The 22,182-nt window shown below is 42.1% G+C and overlaps 2 protein-coding genes across 4 annotated transcripts; one reads left to right on the forward strand and one right to left on the reverse strand.

Annotated features, from left to right (window-relative positions):
• Nucleotides 1-81: 81 nt before the first annotated feature.
• On the forward strand, nucleotides 82-13,725 carry LOC135468314 (zinc finger protein 76-like). 2 transcript variants are annotated; one of them, XM_064746497.1, is made up of 9 exons: nucleotides 82-344; nucleotides 476-620; nucleotides 2,769-3,680; nucleotides 4,371-4,545; nucleotides 7,875-8,056; nucleotides 11,632-11,721; nucleotides 12,366-12,548; nucleotides 13,073-13,204; nucleotides 13,373-13,725. In XM_064746497.1, the coding sequence occupies exons 3-9, from the start codon at nucleotides 3,170-3,172 to the stop codon at nucleotides 13,723-13,725; spliced, it is 1,626 nt and encodes a 541-aa protein (XP_064602567.1). In that variant the 5' UTR covers nucleotides 82-344; nucleotides 476-620; nucleotides 2,769-3,169. The 2 variants fall into 2 exon arrangements, with proteins under 2 accessions (XP_064602567.1, XP_064602566.1); XM_064746496.1 differs by lacking the exon at nucleotides 476-620.
• A 2,493-nt stretch (nucleotides 13,726-16,218) lies between these two features.
• On the reverse strand, nucleotides 16,219-22,180 carry LOC135468312 (protein FAM161A-like). Of its 2 annotated transcripts, none has more exons than XM_064746495.1 (5): nucleotides 20,357-22,180; nucleotides 19,185-19,269; nucleotides 18,310-18,477; nucleotides 16,807-16,906; nucleotides 16,219-16,451 (listed from the first exon to the last, which is right to left on the reverse strand). In XM_064746495.1, exons 1-5 carry the CDS (start codon nucleotides 22,020-22,022, stop codon nucleotides 16,230-16,232), a joined length of 2,241 nt encoding a protein of 746 aa, XP_064602565.1. In that variant the 5' UTR covers nucleotides 22,023-22,180; the 3' UTR covers nucleotides 16,219-16,229. The 2 variants fall into 2 exon arrangements, with proteins under 2 accessions (XP_064602565.1, XP_064602564.1); XM_064746494.1 differs by having other exon boundaries at nucleotides 19,185-19,272; nucleotides 20,357-22,179.
• Nucleotides 22,181-22,182: the final 2 nt, after the last annotated feature.

The following is a 22,182-nucleotide window of genomic DNA, read 5'->3' on the forward strand; positions in this document are numbered from 1 at the left end:
GAAGGACATAATTTTTTGTTGACATTATAATGTTATTGTGGGAAAAAGTAGTCCGTATCCTGTCAGCACGTTTTCGTTTTCTCACTGAAATCGGAGGAGGAATGGCGAGTACAAGTACAACCCATAATTTTTATTCCCCGGGAGTTTCAAGTTCGTGTCAGAACTGTACCAAGACATTATTGTCAACTTATTCAGTTTTTTTTAACAATTAAGGGACGTCAAGTGAGCATCATACAATACTTTTAAAGCTTGGAAAATCGTGTCGGTTTCACAGTCATGTTAGTCCAAATTCTAATGAATGTAAACCGGGTTAAACCAGTGGAATCCACAAATTGACACGCTTGGTGAGTTGCAAGGGGAAAGAATTAGTGACAAATGCTGCATTTCTATTCATCCGTCGGCTGGTTGTTGGTTGTTGGTTGTGTATCAATCATGCAAGCTTAAATCTAAAACGTATAATTTCTGTTCACTCCAGAAATACGACGAACAGAGAAATAATACAAGCACAACTGATTATTTTGCCTACACTTCTTCTGACCAAATTTACCTTAAGCAATTAAGGTTTGCGCATTCCCATGTGACCGTTTGCTTCGCAGCTTGAAAATGTCCAAGTTTGTAAGGTAATGACTTTTTTTTTTGTCACAACTTTACATAGCACGATAAGCAACTCCTCAAAATAACTAGCAGAATGTGATGGAAAAAACTGATCATATAGGGCCTATGAGAGACACAAGTTCACAGGAATTCTGCATGGAGGTGCTCACGCATGTACCTGAAGTTAAGGTTAGAAAATGCTCTATTCACCCAACACTCATGCGCACAGGCCGTATACTTCCAGGATATGTGCAAGCTCCCCATGTGAAACTCTCGAGAACTCGTACCTCTCATAGGCCCTATACCCTAAACCCTTTCCAATTCTGCCATCTGATATTGATAATTGAGTAATGACAGTGTCATGGACTGAAACATGCAGAACTTTTCAATATTTCCACTTAATGAGCCAGACAAAGATACAAAACAAGCATTTTGTAGTTCTCAGTAGGGCACTGTATTCTTGAAGATTTCTAACAGTGTCAGATCAGTCCTTTAAAGTTTATTGTTTATCTTAGTTACACGTTCCTGTCTTAAGAATTTCATCAGTTTTGCCATTGCTATTTCCAAAATGTCTCTTTAAGTTCACATTGGTTTCGATGAAACAAGGTGGTAAATCTTGCGATGTAACGCAAGTGAAAGGCATGATTTTGCGGTAGTTGCTAGATGGAATATACATCTTGAATAGTGCTGCCTTTAGCAGCTACCAGTACTGTTAGTTTGGGAGACCCATCATGAACTTGTGAGAAAGGGCTAAAAGTCTTATTTGGCTTATTTATACATGTACTGTGTGAGAAATAGAAAGAGCACGTCTTAGTCCATGGTAGCCAAGAAATCAGCTGTGGACATTTAAGATTGTGTAAAGCCTAGTTGGCAGTGGTAAATATAAGCCATTATTAGATCGGATTTTCAGTCATTGTCTTAGCACATAATTAGGTCAGTCTAAATCGGTGATCATTTTATAAAAATTGTGTACTTCATCAATATATTGGTAGGGATTATAGCAGTGCAGTATAAACCAAGATACGGTTGCAGACAAATTTTCAGAAGAAACAAAATTTTTCCATTTTCAGAGATTGTGGGCATTTTTTTTTCTTTGAACAGTGCTTTAGGTTTTTGAGCACTATTATATCCACTGCAAGAGGAAGTAGTTCAGATACTTGTCTTTCATTGGCTGGCACACAGGAGGTGCAGGTTTATTCCTGGCCTTGGACACAGATTTTGTGTATTCCCGTGATCTCACTGCTTATAGGGCCTTTGTAACAATGTGCTGTCAGTGGGTTTGTGTGGCTATTCACAGAGTCTGACTTTCTTTGAAAACCACTTATCTCCCACCAATAGGTTGTTAACATATGTACCTCACAGATGGGAACGTTTGTCAGAAATCTGCCTAAGATCAGTGATTTAGTGCACCGATAAAATTTATCGCCGTCATTTAAATAAAAAATTGTTGAGTACATGTATATGACGTTGGACAAGAATCAAGTAAATAAGTAAATACCAAAGCAAATATGTCTGCTTCGGGAGCGGTAGGTCCAGGGTCAATCCTGGATCGAGTCCATAAAACAGGAAGTTATAACAGCATCGCTTGGCATTCAGCGTGAAGGGGATAGTGCAAGGACTGGTTGACCCGTATCAGTATAATGGCTCGGGCAAGGCGGCTTACTTGACATCGGTCAGGCGTCTCAGTGAAGCAGCACTAGATAAAAGAGGGGTGGAAATCCGCCATGCAATAAGGAGGCACATTACATGCACTCTAAGGATTCCTTCGTCGTCATAGGACTGAAAAATTGTTAAGTACCACAAGCACTCACTCAGTCACTCACCAAAGCAAATAATTTTAGAATGTTAGACCCAAAAGTTGTCTAGCATTGGTATCATCTTATGACTATTGTGCAGGATTCTTGTGAGAGAGTGATAAATGTATTTCAGTAGTTTAGGGAATACTGGAGGCGATAAATGTACCGGGAGCTGAGGGAGCATGGATGTTAAACCTTTGTCTGGGGCAGCATAGATCCTCCACATTAGGGGGGTCTCTTTGTTGTGTAAACATTCTAACATTTACATTGCATGCAAGCGCAAGCACAAAAATTCTTTTTAGGACAAAATTGTTTTTTAAATGAACTTTCACAAAGCTATGTGTGTTTAATGTTAAGAATCTGCCTTGTCCGTTACAGCTCTTGAGACATCCTAGGACAAGTGAAAATTTATTCATGGCTTCCCTACATCAGCATCATGCTGATAAAAATGAAATTTGAACCACGACGAAGAAGTTGCGCAGATGATCCAGCAGTTTTCTACAAGGAGAAAGGTGACAGGTCAATGATGTCAGTTGGCAACACTGCAGTTGAAAGTCAGCATATCATAGTGCTGAAGTGATCTAACAGCTTGTCAGACTTACTTGTATGATTCTTGTGCTATCTACTTTTGCATCACTACAATTTACGCAGTTATGATATGATTGTCCAAAAAAAAAAAACGTGCAAAAGCACCATTCCCTAGTCAAAGTCTGTCACAGACAGGCAAATGTTTGCCTAAAATTCACTCAGAAATACAGGCCTCCTCTGCCAGTGCAGCTATGTCCAAAATTGAAGGAGAGAGTAGAGATTCAAGAACAGTTGTTGAAAGAGTAAAAACCTGTTCTGAAACTAGAACAATTTGTACTGAAAGCACATCTTTGAATGAAAGCTCAGAGCGTCAGCAAACCGCGCCAACAGTTGTGTTAGCTTCTCCGTCTGATAATGGGGCGCAGGAGTTTGTTCTTGTGCGCTGGATGCACCCAAAGATGTCAGTGCCTCTGCTTGTGTTAGCTGGGGACTCAGATAAAGCTGGTGTGGAGGGAAGAGGGGCACTGACTGACCAGCTGACGCTGAATGGGGCACGTTCACAGATTGATGGACATGCGATGACCAGTAGCACAGCTAGCTTTATTAGCCTGCAGCAATGTCCTTCCCAGCAGCCCAGGCTTGTTAAGTCATCTGGCAAGCACAGGAACAAGGTTGAGATGGATGGTCAGTCGGCCAATAAAATGGTCACTGTGAAGAATGGAGGAAAATATCCCAGAGGTGCTAAGGAAAAGCATCCAACAGGTACATGTATAGGCCAGTGTGTTGTGGCTTACATGGGACTTTTACCTCCAGTACTAAGCAATGTGACATACAAGCAAAGGTTTGATACTATTTGAATTTGTAAAGGTGCGTTAATAGGCTTTTAAGGTAAAAGTGTGTTCCCTTATAAGCTCAGTTGTTTTATTGATCATTCTGTTATATTGGCTTTTAAGGTATCAAATTTCCTTTGAGTAAGTTATCTGTTAGCCATTTTGGGTATACATTATGTTTCTAGATAAATGCACATTTGAGATGCCTGTTAAATTTTGTATTTTCATCACCTTTTAAATCTATAAAAAAAGTTGCAACCAATTTCTTGAAGTGCCTCTTAACACAAAGTACCTCTTGACCCTAGGCTTTGTCATGGGGATATCAGCTATATTGTAGGAGTTACCTCCCCTGGGTTAACAGCATTTTTTCTCCTCAAAAAATTTGCTTCGTCAGATTTTTCAGATAGCACGTTGTATAGCGTGTGACTCCATGTGATTCCTGGATTGCGGCCTTTATCAAATGTTACTTCCAAATGTATACTGATGGACAGATATTAGGATACGAATATTGAAAAGATCTCACAGGTCGTTGTGCAGTGTTTTGATTATACAACTTTGAAAATGTCTTTATGACGTCATAAATCAGTTTTCTGTAAATGTTTCATGTATTTTCTTCTTTTAGAGAAGTTGTTTATCTGTGAAGTGGAGGGATGTGGACGGTCTTTCTCCTCCATGGGTTACCTGAGGTACCATCAAGCTGTCCATGAAGGCAAGAAGTCACTGAAATGCACGTATGAAGGCTGTGATAGGAAGTTCTCATGGCCAGCACATTTGAAATATCATTTGCTAACTCACACGTAAGATTTCAACTATTTGTACGTCTTTGAAGAGCAGTTTTAGGAGTTATAGGTAGAGGCCAGAGTGAAGGAGTTGTGATCAAGTGGTCATGTAATACAATTTTGGGTTTTACTGTAAATCTTCAACCTTTTCAGTGGTAAATGACCTAAAGTTTCGCTCATTTCATTACCCTGCATGACACTTAGTATCTCTGGTTACTAATTCTAGCCACATGGGGCCAAGTCACTGAAAGCGAGGTGTACAGGTCTCCTGACGAATAGGCCTACATGTACATCTCTAAACATACACATGAATGAAATGGAAGAAAGTATTAAGACAGACAGTTTCAACTACAAACCTTTAAATTCCAAACAGTGTCTGAAAGCATTATCACGCCAAACAAGGAATGTACATGCACAGTGTACACTGCTGACGAGCTGATTATTCTGGTTAGGCCAACATGGAAGTCACTTCACACTGTTGTCTGGTGAACGCTTGTCTGCTGAGGGCCCTCATTATGCAACAAATATGTGTACAAGTGTATCTTAACTAAAAATGAATTTCACTAAGAAATATGTGTCATCAGCTCTCATTGTCCATGTAATTCCAATTTAGTATGTCAGTCTACACTTACATTTTGTTTCATTACCATCGGAAGTGTCCTATTGCAGAAGAGTTCTTTTTCCCGCGTCTGTAAAAGAGGAACCTCCATTAAACACAGAAAATATACTCCACATGAGGTTTTCGAAAACTACCACGATTTACTTTTACCCCTTTTCAGGAGCACTGTGCAAGTCTGGCATATTGGAAGATGGGATTTGGTTGGGTTGTTTTCACATTAGGAGTTCGTACAACACTGTCACTGGCTTTATAAACAAAATGTGTTATGATTTCCTGTATATAGTTTTACCCAGACTGTGATTTACGTGTCGCAAGCGACAGATAAGATTAGGATATGAATGGGCAGACACATGGAAATGTTGAGTCCTGTGATTGTGTGTCGCTGGTGTCCACATGGAGATAAAACCAATCTGTATACCTAAATATTCATCTGAAGGGACTCAATTAAATATTAGGCAAATTAAGTATTCATGTTTACGAATTATGCGTGGAAGTTGACAGTTGAGAGATTACGTGAAAATGAACAAGAAACATTTAGCTGCGGCGATGCAGGCATAAGTGTGTAGGTTTCACTTTGATCTCGATTTGACAATAATAACAGTAATACTCAAAGAATGAGGATAGTTCCATCCATGGTAATACTCAAAGAATGAGGATAGTTCCATCCGTGGTAATACTCAAAGAATGAGGATAGTTCCATCCGTGGTAGTACTCAAAGAATGAGGATAGTTCCATCCGTGGTAATACTCAAAGAATGAGGATAGTTCCATCCGTGGTAATACTCAAAGAATGAGGATAGTTCCATCCGTGGTAATACTCAAAGAATGAGGATAGTTCCATCCGTGGTAATACTCAAAGAATGAGGATAGTTCCATCCGTGGTAATACTCAAAGAATGAGGATAGTTCCATCCGTGGTAGTACTCAAAGAATGAGGATAGTTCCATCCGTGGTAGTACTCAAAGAATGAGGATAGTTCCATCCGTGGTAATACTCAAAGAATGAGGATAGTTCCATCCGTGGTAATACTCAAAGAATGAGGATAGTTCCATCCGTGGTAATACTCAAAGAATGAGGATAGTTCCATCCGTGGTAATACTCAAAGAATGAGGATAGTTCCATCCGTGGTAATACTCAAAGAATGAGGATAGTTCCATCCATGGTAATACTCAAAGAATGAGGATAGTTCCATCCGTGGTAATACTCAAAGAATGAGGATAGTTCCATCCATGGTAGTACTCAAAGAATGAGGATAGCACGAGGATATGCTGACCTTGTGTCAGTATATTGTGACTGAATGTAGAGGGTCATCTGTTGTCAGTACACAGTAGCTGAGGTTTCTGGTATCAGTGTACTGTGACACGGTGAGGTGTCATGTCTGTTGTCAGTACACAGTGGCTGAGGTTTCTGGTATCAGTATACTCTGACACGGTGAGGTGCCATGTCTGGTATCAGTACACAGTGGCTGAGGTTTCTGGTATCAGTATACTGTGACATGGTGAGGTGTCATGTCTGGTATCAGTACACAGTAGATGAGATTTCTGCTGTTAGTATACTGTGACATGGTGAGGTGTCGTGTCTGGTATCAGTGTACTGTGACATGGTGAGGCGTCATGTCTGGTATCGGTGTACTGTGACACTGTGAGGTGTCATGTCTGGTATCGATGTACTGTGACTGGGTGGGGTGTCATGTCTCGTGTCGGTGTACTGTGACAAAATAGGGTGTCTTTCAGTATTTTGTCATGGGGTGGGGTGTCCTGTATGGTGTCAATAATGAATATATTGATGGGGTATCATGTCTGATCAGGTGTCAATGTATTTTCTGGGTGAGGTGTCATATCTGGTGTCAGTGTACAGGGAAATGGTCATATTGTGAGTGGATGGAGTGTCATCAACTGGAATTTTGATGTAGATTGTTGATAGTGTAAATCAAGCACAAACAGTAAAACTCATGCATTATCCATAAAAAAATGAAACAAAGTTTGCGACATTTAGGATCAAATTTGACAATTTTCCTAATATCCAGACATGATTTTTTTCCGCTTTTTAGCGGAATTCCGCTTTTTCTTTGTTCAGTTTCGATTAATTTACCTGTTTTCCGTTTTTTTTTTTCTGTGTAGTAACATTTTGTAAAGTTCCGATTTATTTCCTCAAAATAAAGTCGAAGATTCTGTCAATTTGCCGATGCATGGCTACCGAAATCTGGCATTGCCGGAGGTTATAATGTTATCTGAATGGAGTCTATTGTCCAGTCAGATGGTGTGTTTCATTAAGCCGAACTGTTTCAACCAATCGGGAATAAGATACCATTATTCGAAGGCAGAAGCAGAGCCAGCCCGGTCAAAAATGGCGGCAACGTCTCGGAGTATTGTGGATCGATCATATAAAGATTTTGATGCGCGTACAGTGGACAAGGGGTTGAAAAACATCTGGAGGTGGGATTGGCTTGAACGGAAGGTCGAAGGGGAATACGTGGGAAAATTCATTCTGTGGGGACAAAGCAGATGGGAAAATCTGTAAGTCAGAAAACAGTGTTGGTTTTCTTCATATTTTACAGGATTCTAGTTTGATTTTAATAGCCAAAAACGTCCCAGAATCCATTTTCAGCCACGCAGATTTTTCTAGCTTAAGTGGCCTAGGCGGCCCCTGGACCCCGGCCTTTTTGAACTATGATAGTAAATTTCAGCTATTTTCTTGGTTCACCACAATCATGTCTGAATATCTTAACAGAGGTGATCGCCGGTTCAAATGTTCTGTGGCTGATTGTGGGAAAACCTTCTACACCCCGCAAAGGTTGGCAGTGCATCAGAGGACTCACACTGGGGAGAAGCCATTCGTCTGTGGAGAGCCTGGCTGTGATAAGTCCTTCACCACAGCCGGGAACCTGAAAAACCACCGGAGGATTCACACAGGTGAGAACCTTCTCAGAGCTCCTTCCCTTAAGATGGGTTATACACGGGGTTTGTACAGGGCCATGAAAGCTTGTCAAACGTATAAATGGAAACTAATGTTTTTGGGCTGTGAAAAGCCTTGAAAGTAACAGCTTAACACTGTCACTGTAAACCGATCTATGTACAGGTACATGTAGTGTGCTCATTGTCTCTCTCAGAAATTGTTTGATGTACGTGGGGTAGTCTGTACATTGTGACTGGGTGGGGTGGTCTGTACAGTGTGACTAGGTGGGGTAGTCTGTACACTGTGACTGGGTGGGGTAGTCCATACACTGTGACTGGGTGGGGTAGTCTGTATACTGTGACTGGGTGGGGTGGTCCATACACCGTGACTGGGTGGGATAGTCTGCACACTGTGACTGGGTGAGGTAGTCCAGACACTGTGACTGGTTGGGGTAGTCTGTACACTGTGACTGGGTGGGGTGGTCTGTACACTGTGACTGGGTGAGGTAGTCCATACACTGTGACTGGGTGGGGTAGTCCATACACTGTGACTAGGTGGGGTGGTCTGTACACGGTGACTGGGTGGGGTGGTCTGTACACTGTGACTGGGTGAGGTAGTCTGTACACTGTGACTGGTTGGGGTAGTCTGTACACTGTGGCTGGGTGGGGTAGTCTGTACACGGTGACTGGGTGGGGTGGCCTGTACACGGTGACTGGGTGGGTAGTCCATACACTGTGACAGGGTGGGGTAGTCTGTACACTGTGACTGGGTGAGGTAGTCCATACACTGTGAGAGGGTGGGGTAGTCCATACACTGTGACTGGGTGAGGTAGTCTGTACACTGTGACTGGGTGAGGTAGTCCATACACTGTGAGAGGGTGAGGTAGTCCATACACTGTGACTGGGTGGGGAAGTCTGTACACTGTGAGAGGGTGGGGTAGTCCATACACTGTGACTGGGTGGGGTGGTCTGTACACAGTGACTGGGTGGGGTAGTCCATACACTGTGACTGGGTTGGGTAGTCCATACACTGTGACTGGGTGGGGTGGTCTGTACACGGTGACTGGGTGGGGTGGTCTGTACACTGTGACTGGGTGAGGTAGTCCATACACGGTGACTGGGTGAGGTAGTCTGTACACTGTGAGAGGGTGAGGTAGTCTGTACATAGTGACTGGGTGAGGTAGTCTGTACACTGTGACTGGTTGGGGTAGTCTGTACACGGTGACTGGATGGGGTGGTCTGTACACGGTGACTGGGTGAGGTAGCCTGTACACAGTGACTGGGTGAGGTAGTCTGTACACTGTGACTGGGTGAGGTAGTCTGTACACAGTGACTGGGTGGGGTAGTCCATACACTGTGACTGGGTATGGTAGTCTGTACACTGTGACTGGGTGGGGTAGTCTGTACACTGCGACTGGGTGGGGTGGTCTGTACACTGTGACTGGGTGGGGTAGTCCATACACTGTGACTGGGTGGGGTGGTCTGTACACAGTGACTGGGTGAGGTAGTCCATACACTGTGACTGGGTAGGGTGGTCTGTACACTGTGACTGGGTGGGGTGATCTGTACACTGACTGGGTGAGGTAGTCTGTACACAGTGACTGGGTGAGGTAGTCTGTACACTGTGACTGGGTGAGGTAGTCTGTACACAGTGACTGGGTGAGGTAGTCTGTACACTGTGACTGGGTGAGGTAGTCTGTGCACAGTGACAGGGTGGGGTGGCCTGTACACTGTGACTGGGTGGGGTAGTCCATACACTGTGACTGGGTGGGGTGGTCTGTACACAGTGACTGGGTGGGGTAGTCCATACACTGTGACTGGGTGGGGTGGTCTGTACACTGTGACTGGGTGGGGTGATCTGTACACTGACTGGGTGAGGTAGTCTGTACACAGTGACTGGGTGAGGTAGTCTGTACACTGTGACTGGGTGAGGTAGTATGTACAGAGTGACTGGGTGAGGTAGTCTGTACACTGTGACTGGGTGAGGTAGTCTGTGCACAGTGACTGGGTGGGGTGGCCTGTACACTGTGACTGGGTGGGGTGGTCCGTACACTGTGACTGGGTGGGGTGCTCTGTACACTGTGACTGGGTGGGGTAGTCCGTATACTGTGACAGGGTGGGATGGTCTGTACACAGTGACTGGGTGGGGTGGTCCATACACTCTGACTGGGTGGGGTGGTCTTTACACAGTGACTGGGTAGGATAGTCCATACACTGTGACTGGGTGGGGTAGTCCAAACACTGTGACTGGGTGGGGTGGTCTGTACACTGTGACTGGGTGGTGTAGTCTGTACACTGTGACTGGGTGGGGTAGTCCATACACTGTGACTTGGTGGGGTGGTCTGTACACTGTGACTGGGTGGGGTGGTCTTTACACAGTGACTGGGTGGGGTAGTCCATACACTGTGACTGGGTGAGGTGGTCCATACACTGTGACTGGGTGGGGTAGTCCAAACACTGTGACTGGGTGGGGTGGTCTGTACACTGTGACTGGGTGGTGTAGTCTGTACACTGTGACTGGGTGGGGTAGTCCATACACTGTGACTAGGTGGGGTGGTCTGTACACTGTGACTGGGTGGGGTGGTCTGTACACTGTGACTGGGTGAGGTAGTCTGTACACTGTGGCTGGGTGGGGTAGTCTGTACACAGGGACTGGGTGGGGTAGTCCATGCACTGTGACAGGGTGGGGTAGTCTGTAAACTGTGATTGGGTGAGGTAGTCCATACACTGTGAGAGGGTGGGGTAGTCCATACACTGTGACTGGGTGAGGTAGTCCATACAGTGTGACTGGGTGAGGTAGTCCATACACTGTGACTGGGTGGGGTAGTCTGTACACTGTGACTGGGTGAGGTAGTCCATACACTGTGACTGGGTGGGGTAGTCTGTACACTGTGACTGGGTGGGGTGATCTGTACACTGTGACTGGGTGAGGTAGTCTGTACACTGTGACTGGGTGAGGTAGTCTGTACACTGTGACTGGGTGAGGTAGTCCATATACTGTGACTGGGTGAGGTAGTCCATACACTGTGACTGGGTGAGGTAGTCTGTACACAGTGACTGGGTGAGGTAGTCCATACACTGTGGCTGGGTGGGGTAGTCTGTACACTGTGACTGGGTGAGGTAGTCCATACACTGTGACTGGGTGAGGTAGTCCATACACTGTGACAGGGTGGGGTAGTCTATACACAGTGACTGGGTGGGGTAGTCCATACACTGTGAGAGGGTGGGGTAGTCCATACACTGTGAGAGGGTGGGGTAGTCCATACACTGTGACAGGGTGGGGGTAGTAAGGGGCTTTAATAGAAGGGGTTACTGGCTACTTGCAGCCTGCCTCTTTTGTGGAAAGTGGACTACCCCTAAGTCAATCAAAGATATAAAAGAAAGAAACTTGAATGCAATTTTGTTACTTTGAAATTAACCATTAGTTATGAAAGTGAGATTCTGAATGCTCCAAGAAAATTAATCTACTGACTAATCAAGTAATTAACTCCAATTAAAACTATTGAAATCTTAACAAATAGTTCAAAATCTTTCAGTTGGTATTTATGTAGGGTTGTACAGGGACAGCTAAAAAGTGTTCTGTATGTTTTCAGGGGAACGACCATATTCCTGTACATATCAGAATTGTGGAAGAGAGTTTGCGGAGTATTCCAGTCTGAAAAAGCACAAACTCACTCATACAGGTCAGTCTGAGCGGATCTATTTATACTTCAACAGATACATGCAACACACACTGCATTAATAGATGGTAGCTTCAGGGATTCTGTTCAGGTGAAGGTTGCATAATGTCAGATGTAACCTTTTTCCCATTCACACAAATAGACTTCTGTTGACTGCCTAATGGTTATGTTTTTTCGTAATATAGGTGAGGGCCGTCTGTGACCAATCCTTGTAATGGGTTACTCTGAGAAGACGATTATCCCTTGGCCAATCAGATCACCTGTTTCATTTCAGCTATTGCTGGCAGTTTGTTGCTTACCTGTCAGGTACCTGGTGAGTATGCAGTTGTCAGGTACCTGGTGAGTATGCAGTTGTCAGGTACCTGGTGAGGGTGCAGTTGTCAGGTACCTGGTGAGGGTGCAGTTGTCAGGTACCTGGTGAGAGTGCAGTTGTCAGGTACCTGTTGAAGATGCAGTTGTTAGGTACCTGGTGAGAGTGCAGTTGTCATGTACCTGGTGAGTATGCAGTTGTCATGTACCTGGTGAGTATGCCGTTGTCAGGTACCTGGTGAGTGTGCAGTTGTCAGGTACCTCGTGAGCATGCAGCTGTCAGGTACCTGGTGAGGGTTATTTGATTGGCCCGTTTCAGATTGTGATTCTGATTGTAGGCGAGAAGCCGTACTCTTGTGACATCTGTGGCAGGACATTCTCTCAGGTTGCCAGTCAGAAAGTCCACATGAGAGGACACTTGAAAATCAGGTCAAACAAGAAAGACAAGCGGCAGAAGGCTGACGAAACGACCAAACAAAATGTTGTCATGCTGCGACAGGAGGATATTTTACAATACCAAGGTACTGCCTCATCTAGCTGAGCTAAGGTACAGACAGATACAGGGTCTGTAGAAATCAAAGATTATTATTTTGTACCTGATTAAAAAGGAGGTAGCCTTTACCAACTTTAGTTGAAGGGTGTTGTTATCATCATGCTCATACCCCAGCCCATCTGTCGTCTGTATGAGTGTTGCCACCATCCATGGAGTAAGTCATCTGTGATACTAGAGATGATCGATTGAATAAGTTATGTATCCTCTGCTGGGAATAGAAATTTTGACTTTAAAATATAACTCAGTATTACCATGACAACGATCACATTGGTGAACTCAATAACTTGTATCGGAAGACATTTCACTGATAATGTTTTACATGCACTTGTTGTTCATATTCTTGAGATAATGAATAAAATAATGCTGTTAATTTGTGGAGAAATCATATCAGTTATAAAAGGGTTGTTAGAAGAGCATTTTATCACAAATGATTCTGAACTTGGATGTGCTGTAATGCTTTTGTGTTACATGTTTTTATTTTTTCCACTCCAGACTTCCAGGGTTCTGAGTCAGTGGTATTTTCACAGGCAGTTGGTGACCATGTTGTAACCGTGACGACACAGCCTGCAGAAGGGGAGCCAGATCAGCTAGGGTTGCAGCCCCCAGAAATCCTAGGAGTGGAAGGTACACTTTACCATGGCTTGCAATTATTGAGCACCTCCTCATGTGAAAATGCAGAGATTTGTACCACGTTGATGTAAACGATGTCAAGCCACAGGGGGACATCACCAGGAATGGTGATATGTAGGTAGTTCAGACTGCCGCTGAGTCTCTGATGTTCTCTGTTTGCAGAAGTGCTCACGAGTGAAGAGTGTATACAGGGGGATGCTCTGTGTGGCAGTAACACGATGGGGGCCAATGTAGTTGTGTTGTCCCAGCCTCAGGAGATTGTATCCATGTCCTCCAGGTTCACATCTGGAGACCGCACAACTCGAGAAGAGGTTGTTTACGATGGAGATTTGTTACACTCTGAATTGGATCACGAGGAGATTGCCCGCAATATCAACGAGCCGGACTTGTCAGAAGAGCAGGCTATCTCTCATCATTCTCCTGTTGGGGGAACAGACCGTGAGGTCGGCATGGACCCAATGATGGAGACTGATGATGATGACAGTGAAACAGAAGTGTGGGTGGAAAATGATTAGCGCACTGACTTTTCTATTTGTCAATAGCTGGTTTACTATTGAAATTCCAACTTTCATTCACATACGAATGAAGAACAGTGTTATCTTGTATTGCCTAATATCAAATATATGAGGCCTGAAAATGTGAGCATGTCACGAGTTTGAGTATTGTGGCTACAGTAGCGAAATCAATAAATCAAACCATATGTATAATAAAAAACAATCTGATTGTTGGAAATGGTTTTCCTATACTGTTGTATCAAATACTAGTAACATAAAGCATGAAATTGAATACAGAAACAATTTTATTCCCATCATGATTTTAAAATATACATATAACTGTATCTAATGATACAAACCCGTTCATTATGATAGTGAACTAGACAGAGGGAAGTTTTGAAAAACCTGAATTGTTTACATGTGTGAAATATTAACTTAGGAAAAACTAATCATTGTTTTATTAATATCGTAAGAGAAGCACCTACTGTACATACATTGGAATTCACAACAAGGCATCATGAAAATGAATTATCATAAGTTATATGTATGTGCCCGCAAAATAAAACTGAGATTTGTGATGTGAACGTTGTACAGTTTCTGTTGTGTTCCTCCCTGTCTTCACATACATAGTACACACACCAGGAATGTTATAAACGAATTCATGACAAAGTGCTTGACATCCACAAAATGTATCTGAGTAAAGGAGACCTTTGTTCAGTTTACTCTTCTGAAAACTGGATTTTCTCCAATAAAAAAAAATCTTTTTTTTGCCGAAATGGGGTATATCAGTCAGGTAAGGCGAAATCATGCCTTGGCGCAAGATTTACACGTTATTGGATAGACTTGTTCGGATGTGTCAGTCCTAACATTTTGAATTAAATTCATGTTGAGGAGTGAGATTTCACATTACATGATCTGTATTCCTAAAAAGGAAACACATTTTAACAGTGAACAAATGAAGAGTGCTCTCCAAGATTCAACACAGCATGTTAGACTGGATCTGTGTGCACTTGTGTATGGTATGCTATGTGTTATCAGAAAACAAAGGCACACTGTTTTACAGTCATAAAACTATCAAATAAAACATTATTCGTACATAGTAATGTTTATGTCGACAGGTTTAAATTCACCATTACACGTGTCCCCTCCTTATCCTTTTAAAACATCAAACTCACACACAAGTGAACAGTAAATGCAAATAAGGTCCTGAAAAATGTAGGTTAAACACTTCATATCCTACCACTAAAATCCCCAGAGTCACTGAAGAAAAACAAGGATCAATGGCATTTTAAAATCCATTTGTGCAATGTTTCCACCCAACAATTCTCCCTGAACGCAGCACCACTTGTTCTGATGGGTGTTGGCCCAATACAACACCGTCATATGTGTATGTCAGTGATAGTCAAAATAAAATTGGCACATGTACAATGAGCCCCTAATAACATAATTTGCAACATGCTATATGGTTAAGTGGATACATTCAATGGGCTTCAAAAATAAGCTCAGGTTAAAACCATACAGAAAAGGGTTGGAATTAAAATATGTTAACAGTGAAGGCAATTTATATAACACTAATAACAATGTGTAGCTTTCTCAATGAAATACAAATTACTTTTAAAACCTAAAATGTAACGACTGGACGGAAACAAACACTGATCTCTGGAATAACACAGCTATTTTCAGTGCAAGACGGTATACAGTCTTTGTCAAATATTTTATTATAATTCTCTTTCATACTACACATATAAGATACCTGTACCAATAAATTCACAGTTCACCATTTATAAATAATATATCAGGCTTGTTCCCATAATTGTATATACATGTAATTTCATGTCACATTTTCGGCCTTGGTAAGGACCTGCAAACAAAGACTATCTTCGCAACACTCAAAATTCGTTGACGACCTTCGTTATCGAGAGACCATACATGTACCTCTGTTAACCACCTTTGTAATCGGGAGAACATACATTTACCTCTGTTAATCACCTTTGTTATCCGGAGACCATACATGTACCTCTGTTAACAACCTTTGTTATCGTGAGACCATACATTAACTTCTGTTAATGACCTTTGTTATCCGGAGACCATACATTTACCTCTTTTAACGACCTTTGTTATCGTGAGACCATACATTTACCTCTGGTGACGACCTTTGTTATTGTGAGACCATACATGCACCTTTGTGAATGACCTTTGTTATCGTGAGACCCTACATGTACCTCTGTTAATGACCTTTGTTATCCTGATGTAACCTCTTCCATAAATCCAATAAACAACAACAATAAAGTCTGCCTATGGCTGCAGCTGTCGCTCTCTTCAATCCCACAGCTGTTGGGGTCAAGGCTTATGCTGAAGTCTACATGTGAGTGTAGTTGTTATGTTAAGCTTAAGCTGTAGCCTTCTTTGTCCCTGCAGCTGTTCAGACTTTTTTCCGGTCAAAGTGGCTTCATCCCCACAGGTTTTGGGACCAAGCTTTATCATGGTGAAGCGTTCTTTTCTTCCTGCAGTTGCTGGGAATGTTTTCACATGGAAGCTTCCTCATCCCTGCTGTGGTTTGCGTAAGTCCTATCTTCGTTCTCACTGTCCTCCATTCCCTTATAACTGGTCTCCCCCATGTCCAGGTCGTCAGCATCTGTGTCCACTCCAGTAGACAGGGAACTCTTCTGCTGCACGTATGTCTCATCTAAGCCATGATCTCTCAGAGTTTGAGAATAACGCTTCTCAGCTGCTTTCTTGGCATTAGCCTGAAGAAAATAGAAGCACACTCATACATAACAGTGTGATAATGAGGAAATAAAAACTGTATGCAACTTAACCACTGTGTCAAAAAGGCAGGAACTGTTATGCTTTGATAAATACTCAAAACAGGAAACGAACTGCTAGAAAACAGAATATTGGGGCAATATGTCCACAAATAAGACATCAAATGCAGTATGTCTCAAATCTCAGACTGAACCTTCTAAAATCAATCCACCTATAGGGGATACTGGAATGGATCCACACCTAAATCCTCAGACACTGAATTTTAATCGAGGAATTTTATTGTAGATATATCACTTTATGTAATGCACATGGCTACCATCCTATCCATCCCCTCACCTGCTTTACTTGCTCAAACAAAAGTGGTCTCTCATTAACTCTCTGTTTGATATCTTCCAAACTTTGTTTGTACTCTGCCATTCTTGCTCTGTCACTCTCCCTGTAAAAACATGTCACACAAAGGAATTAAATCATGATGATCATAAGCAATCTTTGGGCTATGTTACCTGTATGAAAAGAGTGACACTTGCATCTCTGGTTATTAGATGATTAGATTAGATCTCCTAAGCACTGTCAGCTGTAACCAGCCAAACCTCACTATGATCTATCAAACTACATGCACATGGGCCTTGATTTTAATCAAGTGAGAGTAAAGCTCTAACAGTATAAAAGACTTTTCATATTATACAGAGATAAATGATTGGTTGATTGTTCAAGGTCACACTCAAGAATGTTTACCTTATTCAAAGGCCATCAGTTTTATGGGTGTAGGAAACCAGGACACTCAGTCCAATCCAAGTCACAGATGCACTTTCCATACGTGTGACATACAGACTTAGGTGCCATATTGGTGGATGAGTTGATTGATTGGTATTTTACGCCAATAAGAATATTAAGTACATTTCACTTATATACGACGGCAGCAAGCATTATGGTGGGAGGAAACAGGGCAGAGCGCAGGGGAACCCACGACCATTTGCAGGTTGCTGGCAGACCTTCCCATGTATAGCTGGAGAGGAAGCCAGCATGAGCTGGACTTGAACTCACAGCGTCCGCATTGGTGAGAGGCTCCTGGGTCATTACGCTGTGCTAGTGCGCAAACCAATTGAGCCAAGGAGATCCCCAAGTGTGTCCTGCAAGTGTGGTCAACTGCTTACTGTCACTTAGGCCCCCCCCAAAATAGCAAGAGCAGGATAATTTACAATTCCCTGCCAAAGGCTGGGACTGAATGCATTTGCTTCATAGTTAGGAGGTGCACACTTTATTCACTGAACTACATCCCGCTTCCCATGGTCATGGGTTTCCTCCCACCATAATGCTGGCTGCCGTCGTATAAGTGAAATATTCCTGAGTACGGCGTAAAACACCAATCAAATAAATAAATAAACAAATCCTGCTTCCTGTCAAAAGCTAAAGATGTCCTCATACAATCCCAAAATTAACATGCAATTCTTGTGAGTAAGCATGCAGCGTGCTATTTGGACAGGGAAATACAGAGGGCATTGCTGCTTTCAGACCTTCCTTCATTTCCAATATAATGATAGTCCCTTTAGAATCACACCAATGCTTTGACTGCACTGGGTTTAATCTGTAACTTTCCACAAAGATCCCGTGTACAATGGTGGGAGGGAAATCCCATAATTCCCTGGGATGAGGTGAAACCCATGCCATATTTGACGCACATGTAGCAACAGGTAGGTGTCTTCACCACTTGGCATGCCTACTGCTTCCATATGGACACAATTAACTTGGTCAGTGGAATAACAGCCACTTCAGTAGTGAAAAACAGATATCAATACCCCTAAATTCATTATCATCAAAACTGCACACTGTTAATCATACCTGTATTCCTTCAATTTTGCCTCTCTCGTTGGTCTGGAAAGTCTGTCCTCTTCGTTTGCTAGGGTTTTTTCTATAATGGCTTGTCGTAGCTTTGCCTCCTTTTGACGTTGTCGTCTGCGATATTCCAGTTCTTCCAGATCCTTCTGAGTCAGGGTGCGTGCTTTGTCCCTAAACATACACAATAAGAACTGAACTATACACTGAACAGATCACAACCTGGTAGTGTTATATGGAACACTAACTGATTCACAATTCCCTGCTGGTCATTGGCTCATGAAAACGATAATTTATTTTTGTGCCTATGATTTCAGACTTTTTATTCCCAAGCCTGTGATGTCATCATATAAAGTGCTCCAAAGTCATACTACTTCAATATATATATAAGTTTCTTATAGCTCTGTAGGGCTGTGATTATGTATACTACTACAGCCCTGTTTTGTTCCATAACCTTACCCTGACCACCTCTGTACTTCCCTTGCTGGCTTTAGTACACAGGTGTTCAAGGTAAGCTTATGGAACAGGGCTGTGATAGTATACGTAATCACAGCCCTAAAGAGCTAAGTCTCTAAATACTTTATCTACCTGATCGGCATTTAACGCCTTTCTATTTCTGGCTGTCATAGAATGATTTAATGTTACACAAGTAATCCTGAGTGCAGATCAGGGGAAGAAATCAGAACCCATGATATAAAACATATTACATCACACATGGTAAAGTTATTCCGTGACTTGCACCAGGCTGATGCTTACCCCAGAGCAGTTTCCTCCACCAGCCATGAAACAAGTAAAAAATTTTTGAGTATGAAGTGAAACAACTGAGATAAATATATAAATAAGTAATATATTATGCAAACAAATAACCAATGCTTTCATACCTTCCTCTGTGGAACCTCATTTCTGCTGATGATGTCATTCTGTGAGGTATGGAATCCAGTGAAGTACTCATATTCGTCGAGGAAACTGCTAAAAGAAAGAAATTACGTGAGAAAAAAAATAATAAACCTTCTTAATAAAAGTCCAGTTCATGCCGGCTTTCTCTCCCGCCATTCGTGGGAAGGTTCATCAGTAACCTGCAGATGTTAGAGTGTTTCCCCTGGGCCCTGCCCGGATTCCTCCTACCATAATGCTGGCCGCCGTCCTATAAATAAAATATTCTTTAGTACGGCGTAAACCACCATGCAAATAAATAAATAAATGAATAAATCCTAATAACAGAATTTCAGCCATGTTTGCTATCAGCTATGTTTGCAAAAATATTTTTCAAAGTAAAACATCTCCTAGAGCTGAACACTGGTATGATCCTTTTAACCATGAGAAACATGGAAGGGACATAATTAGCAGCTTTACTACATTAAGAGCATATTACACACAACAAATCAGTATGTTATATGTGAATTCATTTTGAGGATTTGCTATCTTTTTCAGTGCCTTGATTAACTACCAATCTTTGGTGAGGGACTGACAAACTTTCCCACATGTGACACAGACAGAACATCATCAAAACCTCAGTTTTTAACTCGCTTTCGAGCACTTCTTGTTTGCTTTTCAGAGAAAAATTAATTCCAAACCTTTGAAAGTATGAAAGATTTTTTGATGTCTCCATGGTTTTATTTTATAGTTGTTGATAGCTCTCCACAATCAAGCAGTTAGAGGTTGTTACCAAGATCCAGAGAGCACTTTAAATATAGGTCCTAATCGTAAATGTGGAAGTTTCAAATTTCCTTTGACCACGGGAGTGTTGCTTGTCAGGGATGATATAGCCATGACCATGAATGACGTGTAATTAATGCAGCCCAACCTCTGTATTCAAGTTGAAAACTTCATGTACAAGCAAGACCACAAGATCCCCATTTGCTGACTGACACAAAGGTAGTGAAAGCAGGGAAGTACTGCTGCCTTACTCGTGAACATGCATACAGATATATCAACATTCGCGTGGATACATACTGTGCCATTCAAATACTATCATCATTCACATCACATCCATATTTATTAAAATGTTTCCTTAAATTCAGAAGTAGACAATAAAATTCATTAATATCCTCACCAAATGATTTCCTTGGTGTCATTCTTGGATTTCTAAATGGCCATCTGTTTTCCCTAAGTGTTTCCATATCTTTTTCCATGTCATTTATGATTTTATCTTTCTTGCTCGGAATATTTCCAGTGCGTAATTTGAATGGTTCTGTTACAGTTGCTTCCCTCTCCAGTTTCCGCTTCTGCAGCTCTTTCTGAAACTGTCTATAAAGTTCATCATAATCGGGCACATCACTATTTATCCTTGGAACAAAACGTTTCTTGGAAGTTTTTTTCCTCCCTTTTTGTTCCTTCAGTTTTTGCTCCTTAATTTTTTGTCTAGCTTCCATGTTAGGTGGAAGAGCAGCTGATCTCATTAATTCCTCAGCTCTCATTTTAATCCTAATTTGACGATATTCTTCATTTTCAAGTATTTTCTCATTGGGTGCAGTTTCATAGACATAACTTGGCACTGGTTTAGCTTTGAATGTTTTTGAATGCTCATATCCATCGCTCTGATGCCAGGCTTTGTCTAGGTTCCTTTGTTTTTTCTCTTGCTCCCTAGACATAAACTTAAAAGGCTTCTCAATAGATTTTAGTAGTTCTTTACGATAATCTTTCACATATCTTCTTCGGGCTTCTTTTTTTTCATTGTATTCTTCAAACAGAGGTAGGTACACATGAGCTGGAACTGGAGCTGCCTTGAATTTCTTTTGACACTCTGCTTCTTCTTCTTGCTGCTTTCGAAGCAATTCGTCTTCGTGAATAATCTGTGCCTTACTTTTGGTCTTTTCTTTGTTAGCCTCACGAAGTGTCATTTGAAATGGTTTGGGAATGGTTATCCTGTGACGCCAGTCTTTTTCGGGTCTCTTTTTCTCACTCGGAGTGCTGCTATGAGCAGATGAAGGACGCCTTGGCTTTCTCTTTCTAGGGGCATAATCATCCACCGAGAACTCTTCCCACATGTCTTGAATTCTTTCCATAGCTGCTGCAGACTCTCTGGGATCATATATTTCAGACTGCGTTTCCTCTTGCAATAATTGGCCATTATGTTGCATCAATCTCCAATCATCCGCATCTAAACTCCGTGATAAACTTTGCCTTCTAATAGGTGCTGAGGAAGGACGTGTTCTAATGGAATGATGTGATGAGCGTAATTTATTTTGCCTAACCAGTGGTGGTTTAGTTGACAGATCTCTACTGCCATTTTGAGCTCCTGTGTCTTCGTCGTGGCCGTGTGCCAAATCCTTGAAAACATGTCCATTCACAACATCATCCTCTGACAAACACCATTCCAGGTCTTCAGACCGATCCACTTCCTCTGACAGCTTTTGGCGGTACAATCTTTCACACATCTGTAATGTTTTCTTGTGTTCATTTTTCAGTTGTAACAGACGCTGGTAAAATTCGTCACTGGACAGTGCACCGAGATCCCCTGTTTGGTCATCTGGTTGCCATGTGTCAAAGTCAGTCATGTCTGCCCAGCGACTAACGTCGTCCTCTGTCTTACTCATTTCTGAGGGAAGTTCATCATCAAAATTTACCGTTCTAGTCCCAATAAAACCTCCCTTGCTTGGTGCCGACTTTGTAGAGCTTGTTGCTTTCAGTTTGGACCGTGATCTCGATGGTTGTTTAACACACGCATTCGTTAAAACCGCTAACCCGTGGCCAGTCGATGCTGCTGCTACCGTTGCCATGATCAAAATAACACAAAACTATGTGGCTCGACTTCGGACTTAATTAAAGAAGTCAAACCCCATTCGCTAATATTGTTTCAAGGTTTTATTGTTTTTTTTTTTACACATGATTTTATTCGTTGTGTATTATACACCTATGGGATAAATTAAGTTATAACAT

The sequence above is a fragment of the Liolophura sinensis genome, chromosome 6 (genome assembly GCF_032854445.1).
Source record: "Liolophura sinensis isolate JHLJ2023 chromosome 6, CUHK_Ljap_v2, whole genome shotgun sequence".
NCBI lineage: Eukaryota > Metazoa > Mollusca > Polyplacophora > Chitonida > Chitonidae > Liolophura > Liolophura sinensis.

Excerpts from the sequence above, each read along its gene's own strand:
- LOC135468312 (XM_064746494.1), bottom strand. The coding sequence starts at position 22,022 with ATGGCAACGGTAGCAGCAGCATCGACTGGCCACGGGTTAGCGGTTTTA. Across the intron at positions 18,478-19,184 it reads ATGAGGTTCCACAGAGGAAG|GGACAAAGCACGCACCCTGA; the intron begins GTATGAAAGCAT and ends GTGTATGTTTAG. Across the intron at positions 16,452-16,806 it reads TGTTTGAGCAAGTAAAGCAG|GCTAATGCCAAGAAAGCAGC; the intron begins GTGAGGGGATGG and ends TATTTTCTTCAG.
- LOC135468314 (XM_064746497.1), top strand. The coding sequence starts at position 3,170 with ATGTCCAAAATTGAAGGAGAGAGTAGAGATTCAAGAACAGTTGTTGAA. Across the intron at positions 12,549-13,072 it reads GGATATTTTACAATACCAAG|ACTTCCAGGGTTCTGAGTCA; the intron begins GTACTGCCTCAT and ends TTTCCACTCCAG. Across the intron at positions 13,205-13,372 it reads AGAAATCCTAGGAGTGGAAG|AAGTGCTCACGAGTGAAGAG; the intron begins GTACACTTTACC and ends CTCTGTTTGCAG.